The sequence below is a fragment of the Tupaia chinensis genome, unplaced genomic scaffold, assembly GCF_000334495.1.
Source record: "Tupaia chinensis unplaced genomic scaffold, TupChi_1.0 Scaffold000201_1, whole genome shotgun sequence".
In the NCBI taxonomy this organism is placed as follows: Eukaryota; Metazoa; Chordata; class Mammalia; order Scandentia; family Tupaiidae; genus Tupaia; species Tupaia belangeri.
In genome coordinates this window covers 1,779,095-1,786,342 of record NW_006159676.1, presented here as the reverse complement: position 1 = coordinate 1,786,342, position 7,248 = coordinate 1,779,095, and the positions used below count along the sequence as shown (strand labels likewise).

General features: G+C 58.5%; 1 protein-coding gene across 1 annotated transcript in view; it reads right to left on the bottom strand.

Moving 5' to 3' along the window:
• Window positions 1-1,259: 1,259 nt before the first annotated feature.
• ELL (elongation factor for RNA polymerase II) overlaps window positions 1,260-7,248 on the bottom strand; it is a gene marked incomplete in the record, with an annotated part of 75,079 nt that continues 69,090 nt past the window's right edge. The window contains 4 exon segments of the mRNA XM_014587319.2: window positions 1,260-3,227; window positions 3,347-3,391; window positions 4,220-4,391; window positions 4,582-4,648. Of these exon segments, the coding sequence (XP_014442805.1) occupies window positions 3,111-3,227; window positions 3,347-3,391; window positions 4,220-4,391; window positions 4,582-4,648 (401 nt within the window).

The following is a 7,248-nucleotide window of genomic DNA, read 5'->3' as shown; positions in this document are numbered from 1 at the left end:
GAAATCACCCCCCAGGGGGGATGGCCACGCCGCAATCCCTTCTCCTCCATTCTCCTCTCGGGATCTTGGGCACGCACGCACACGCGCCCAGCGTGAGTTTAAGCCACCAGGTCTGGGACTCGAACTGTGATCAGCTACATGGGAGTCCAGCGACATAGCCGTTACGCCAACTGCTGGTCCCTCATTCATTTATTTTTAATTTGACAGAGAGAGAGAGAGAAAGAGGGGAAGTGAAAAACTAAACCACCAGGTCCGGGACTTGAACCGTGGTCAGCCAAGTGGGAGTGTCCAGCACTTTAACCACCATGCCACCTGCCAGTACCCCCCACCTCAGAGCCTTTGAATTCTTGGGCCACCTCAGAAGTCCTGCCAAGGCCGCTGGCCCTGGCTGGCAGGGAGCCCAGGACTCCTCCCCATCACATCCCTTTAATGGTTTTCACGTTGACATCAAGGGGGTGTACCAGCCCGGGACAAAAAATGTTAACTGATTGCTATGCTGCCTGCTGTTTCCCTGACAAGGACAATGGGACCAGCAGTTAGCATCATGGCTATGTCCCTGGACTCCCACGTAGTCGACTGCGGTTCGAGTCCCGGACCCGGTGGCTTAAACTCACGCCGGGCGCGTGTGCGTGCGTGCCCAAGATCCCGAGAGGAGAATGGAGGAGAAGGGATTGCGGCATGGCCATCCCCCCTGGGGGGTGATCTCTCGCTTTCTGTCTCTCTGTCTCTGTCTGGCGAGCGCATGCACCCTATGGCAAAAACCTCTCCAAAAAAAAAAAAAAAAAGGACAATGACAGCTTGGTCACTCAGAATCGTCACACCCCTCAGCCCACCTGGCCCCATGGCTGTGGGCGTTTGTCCACACTTGTGGGCACTACGGTGCTCTTCAACCTGCTATGGCTCCCTATTCCCCTCTCCTGGTCCAACCTGCTTCCTGGGCTGCTCCCTGTCCATGGCCAGGTTGTCTGGCTCAGCCGTGGCACCTGTGTGGCAATCTGCTTTGGTTCTTGTGGCTTGGGCAGGTTGCCCCATTATGGTTCGAGTCCCGGACTCGGCAGCTTGAAAGCCAAACCAGGTAGGTGGTGTGTGCGTGCACCCAGAATTCGGGGGGTAAGTTCTCACCACCCCCCTTCACAAGGGGCAGCTGGCTGAAGCCCCCTCCTCCTTGGCATGGTGGTCCCAGCCCGCCCTGCACCCCAGGGTCAACCCACAACCGGGTTAGGACACACAGACACACTGGAGTCGGGCAGCCTGGGCCGCTGGGTTCAGCTCCATGAAATTTATTGTAGGTTGGAAAAAGAAAAAAAAAAAAAAAAAAATCGGCATTCACTTGTTTAGTGTATAAAACGGACACCAGATCTTTTTTTTTAAGAAAATATCAGGAAACCGAAGATGCGGATTACTTCCCATCGTAACATTTTGGCAAAGTGAAAGGTTCTGTAAACACCAATGGCTCAAAACAGTTTTGTCCACAGTATGACATTAAAAATAGGAAAAAACAAAACAAAACAAAACGAACACACACATTATCAATAAGTTAGACCATATTTAATCAGCTAGAACGTTCTGTCGACATCCCCCCCACCCCGAAGCGCAAAATTTCTCTCCACTTTATAATTCCTTTAAAGGAGAACAGACAGAAAAAAAAGCGAAGAAAAAAACAACAAAACAAAACAAAACAAAAAAACGACGAAAAGGCGAATTCAACTGAGCGTCTGTTGTTCTGGGGATAGAGGGGTGGTCCCCTGGGCTGGGACCCCCTTAAATCATCCTTTCCCAGCTCAGTCCTGTGTCCCCAGGGCCTGCTAGGCCCTCCCCAACCCCCTATGAACAATAAAAATAAAATTAAAAAAAAAAAAAAAAAAAAAAGAAAACGACAGCTATTGAGACATAAAGGATCAGTTTCTTCCCAACTCTGGAACCCCAGGGGTTCCCAAAGGAAAGCGACAACTTTGGAGCAGGCAGGACGGTTAGGCGACACCCCCCACGGTGTAGAAAAATAGACGTTTTTGCGCGTTTCCGCTCTCCCTGCGGGGCTCCTGCTGGTGGCGGGTGACCCCGGGGTGACCCCCCAGGCTCCAGTCACCGTCCCCCCTCCGCTGCCACCACCGCGGCATTCCCAGTCATGGCTTCGCTAGGCCCTGAAGTGCCACCCGCCGCCACCCCGCGTCCCGGCGGGTGCCCACGCACACGCACTCACGCACGCACATCCACACACGCATGGCCCCCCCCCCGACGCTTTGGGGAGGCCTAGGCACAGAGACAAAGCAGCAATTGGGGTGTCTGCAGAGCGTGCGCCCCCGAGGTGGGCAGCCCCCAGGCACAGACCTCCAGGTTCCCCGCCCAGCCCCAGGGGCCTGCCCCCAGGTCCCCCGGTTCCTCCCTGAGTGCAAACCCCGGCGGCGGCGGAGGCGGGGGACTCTGCGGTGACACCCCAGGATCCACGCGGTCCCGGGTGGCCAGACGAACAGCAGCAGCAAAGGGAGACTGAAGACACCGCACAGCCAAGATTCCAGGCGGAGCGCCCCCGACAGCAAGGCAGCTCCAGCGGGTGGCGGGTTCGGCCCCCCTGCCCGGCTTCCGCAGCTGCTGGGGGCGGTGGGGAAGCGCCAGCTGGTTCTCAAAATAGAACCTGGACAGGCCGCTGCCCCGGGGCCCAGCCCCTCGGATCTGGGGCCCAGACCCTGCCCGGGGGAGGGGAGGAGGAGGGGAGGCCGGAAGCCCCCCCCCAGGCCCCCCCCCACGCCGACGGCATCTGTAACACTGCAGAGGACATGGCCCGCGCCCAGGGCTGAGGCACGGGTTTAGAAAAAGGATTTTGCTTTCTCTTTTGTACAAAAATAGACTTCAGTCTCATGAGTAGTAGCTAAAAGGGGCTTGTCTTTGTATAAAACTAGAAAAGGCAGGCGGGCGGCCTGGGGTCTCCTGGGGCGGGGCGGGGCAGGCGGCACCGGAGCAGGTGGGCTTCCCCGGAGCCCGCAGGGGGCTGCTCGGGCAGGCGGCCTGCAGGAGCTCCCCTGGGAGCCGGCGTCCCAGTGCCCTGGTGCCCGCGTCCTCCCGTCGGCCCTGGGTCCGGCGTCCCGGTCCCGGTCCCGGTCCCGCTCCCGGCGCTAGGGCCAGGCCTGCAGCTGGCGCTGGTCGAACTCGGCGATGCGCCGCTTGATGTGGGCCAGCTTGCTGTGCAGGTACTCGCAGCGCTGCTTCTCCCGGCTGTAGTTGGTGTTGGTCTGCGGGCCCGACGCAGCAGAGGGGGCGGGTTGGGACTGCGCCAGGGGAGCCGGTGCTGGGGTCCCTGGGGTTCCTCCTTGGGGCCCGCCTCTACCCACCCCTCCCACGACAGACTCACCTTTTTGATTTTCCGATATTCCTGCAAGATCTGCCCCCGGGTGGTCTGGAGGGAAAGGAAAACAGGGAGGAATGCTGAGCGCTCAGGCTGGGAACCCTCTGGGCTGCACCCCCTGCAGCCCCGCTGTGCGGTGGGGGTCGATGGAGGGTGCCTGGCGAGGTGTGGGTGGCCCTTACCCCAGCAGGGCCTGGCCACTGAGGAAGGAGGTCCCTGGGGATGACTGGGGGGGTTGGGGAGCAGCAGTGATGGAGGGAAGGGGTGTGCCTGGGAGGCCCCCAGGGTTCCGACCATCAAGAGCCCTCTGCTCCGGGACTCCCATGTAGTTTACCGCAGTTCGAGTCCCGGACCCGGTGGCTTAAACTCACGCCGGGCACGTGTGCGTGCGTGCCCAAGATCCCGAGAAGAGAATGGTGGAGAAGAGATTGCGGTGTGGACATCCCCCAGGGGAGTTATTTCTTGCTTTCTATCTCTCTGTCTCTCTGGCGAGCGCACGTGCCCTATAGCATAATCCTCTTCAAAAATAAATAAATAAATAAATAAATAAATAAATAAATAAAAAGAGCCCTCTGGTCGGGAAGCCAAAGGGGCCTCTGTCCTCCAGGGGAGATACCCCAACACCCCAATGTGCAAGGCCCAATGCAGGGAGCCAAGTCTGGAAAGCGGTGTCCCGCGGCTGGTGGCTGAAGGCACGGACCCTCTCTCACTCCCCGAGCTCTCAGGAGGAGGGGTGGAGCTGGCGTCTGAGCTGCAGGACCAAGACTCGGGGTGCGGAGCCCGCAGGCACCCCCTGATGGCCCACAGCCTCCCGCCCTCAGGCCCTGGCGGGGGGCCCTCCCCACTGCACCCGTCCCCAGCCCCGGGGCGGGCCCCCACCTCGTACTCCTCGGAGCCCTGTGAGAGCTGGCGCAGCTGGGCGTCGAGCTGCGTGAAGCGCCGCGTGACCCGCTCGATGCGGGCGTGCAGGTCGCGGTACTCGCTGTACTCGGCGTTGAAGTCGTTCTTGTAGCTCTGTCGCTGCTCCGACGAGCAGATGGCAGCGTATTTCCTGAGCAGAAGGGGGACGGGGCGTGGGCTCAGGCTCAGGGCGCCGCCAGCGCCAGGGCCGAGGGGCCAGTCCTGCCTAGGGATTCTCACACAGGGGTGTTGGAGTCGGCCTGGCCCTGCTAACCTGCCGCCCTGGAGGTGGGGGACAGCTGGCTCGGGACGAGGGACCCCCGGGAGCTCCCGGTACTCACAGCAAGTAGTCTGGCGTCTCGGACGTGGACGTGGGCACGCTGGCGCTGCTGCAGGTCCCGTTGACACCTGCGGGAGCACACGCGCTGTCCTGAGCCGGCCACGGGCACGGGGTGAGCCGGGAGGGGGGTGCTGCGGGTGCCCCGGGGGGGGGTCAGGCTTTTTTGCAGCCAGCCACTGCCCATCACTGGGGACTGGCGGGACCCAAGCGCCTGTGGCCGTTGGGGAGCTGGCCCCGGGGTTGCTGGGGGTGGGGTTGGGGGGTGGGGGTGTGAGCCTGCATGCCTTGGCCAGCGCCATGGGGGGGAGCTGTTGTCACCAGCAGGCATCCTGGCAACTGGGGATAGGTTAATTGCAGGGCCCTGGCCGGCAGGATGGGTCCACACTGCACCGGGCTCCTGACCCCGTGGTCCGCACTAACTGAGCATTTAGATGGGCCTGGGTCAAGCAGAGTCTGAGGTCTTCATGGTCTCTGGCCACCCTGGGAGGGTCTGAGCCCACCAGACCTCCGTGGTCTTCCACGTGGTTTTCCACGTGGCCTCTAGGGGGCAGCTCCGGCAAGGAGGGGCTAAGGGGCCACACCACATGGCTGTCCCCACAGTGGAGTTTCAGGACCTGACATCATTATTTATTATTATTATTATTTTTTTTAGAGGTTTTTACTATAGGGCGCGTGCACTCGCCAGAAAGACAGAGAGAGACGGAGAGACAGAGAGCGAGAAATCACCCCCCAGGGGGGATGGCCAAGCCGCAATCCCTTCTTCTCCGTTCTCCTCTCGGGATCTTGGGCACGCATGCACATGTGCCCGGAGTGCGTTTAAACCACCGGGTCTGGGACGCGAACCACAGTTGACTACATGGGAGTCCAGCGACATATTCATTCCGCCATCTGCTGGTCTGGAGTTCAGAGTCTTTAACCACCACACCACCTGCCGGCCACCCTGGTGGCATTCGGTATCCCCAACTCCCCAGCTGGGTGTCTTCGGGGGGCCCCAACCCAGCAAGCACCCACTGATGGGGCCGCATGGACCTGGCTCTGGGCCTGCAGGATATGAAACTGGGCTATCTACAAGGGGTCAGGGCCCCGGGGGGTTCTGGGCAGGTGACTACCAACCCGGGTCCATTTGGTAGATTTATTTAATTGGGACCAGCAGGTGGTGCGGTGGTTAAGGTGCTGGACACTCCCACATGGCTGACCACGGTTCGAGTCCCGGACCAGGCAGCTTGCTTTCTCAATCTCTCTCTCTCTCTCTTGTCTCTCTCTGGTCAAATTAAAATAAATGAATGAGGGAACCAGCAGTTAGCGTAATGGCTATGTTGCTGGACTCCCACTCCCATGTAGTCAACTACAGTTCAAGTCCCGGACTTGGTAACTTAAAACACACCAGGTAGGGATGTGTGTGTGTGTGTCCAAGATCCCAAGAGGAGAATGGAGGAGAAGGGATTGCAGCATGGCCATCCCCATAGGGGTGATTTCTCATTTTCTATCTCTTTCTTTCTAGTGAGCACACATGTCCTATAGCAAAACCCTCTCTCAAAAAAAAAAAAGAAGAAAAAAAAAGAAAAAAAAAAAAAGAAAAAAATAAATGAATGAGTAAATAAAATAAATAATAATAAAAAAGGAATTATTTATTTAATTTTATTTATTCATTCACTTATTTTAATTTCACCAGAGAGACAGAGAAAGATTGTGAAAGCAAGCTGCCTGGTCCATGTGGTCCATGCTACTCCATGTGGGAGTATGTGGGTGCTTGCTGGTCCCCGAGTTATTTAATTTATTTATTCATTAATTTATTTCAATTTGAATAGAGAGAGAAAGTGTAAGAAAGCAAGCCACCAGGTCCGGGACTCGAACTGTGGTCAGCCACGTGGGAGCATCCAGCACCTTAGCCACCATGCCACCTGCTGGTCCCCCCAGGTAGGACATTTAAGCCTCCCCCGATCTCCATTACATAGGTTGCCAAGTGGGGAAACTGAGGCTCAGAGTGTCAGAGTAACCTAGTACCCATGGATCCTCCAAGGTCTGGCCCTGTCGAACCCCACAGCCCCGCGCTGCCCACGTACCGGCTCGGAGGGGCTGGCCAGGCCGCTCTCACTGGGGCCCTGAGAACAGCGCCCGCCTCACCGGCTCCTCTGCCGTGTGGCCTCTTCACAGCCCCAACTGTCCACCTGTCTGTCCTCTGCCCCCTGCTCGGGGACGGGCCCTGCCCACACGCGACCTCCCAGACTCCAGGCAGGACTGGGTGTGTGACACCAGGCACGGCTTTGGGTGTCTTGGCTGCCCTTTTTCATGGTTTTGCTCTATGGCACATGTGCTCACGGGGGGTGGGGCGGGGGGAGAGAGAGAGAGAAAGGGAGAACTCACTCCCCGAGTGGATGGCCACTCCGCAATCTCCTCCACTCTCCTCTTGGGATTTTTTTTGTGTGTGGGGGGAGTGGTTTTGGCTATAGGGCATGTGCGCTCGCCAGAAAGACAGAGACAGAAAGTGAGAAATCACCCCCCAGGGGGGATGGCCATGCTGCAATCCCTTCTCCTCCATTCTCCTCTCGGGATCTTGGGCACGCACGCACACGCGCCCGGTGTGAGTTTTTTTAAGTCACCGCGTCCGGGACACGAACCGTGGTCGACTACGTGGGAGTCCAGCGACATAGCCATTACGCTAACTGCT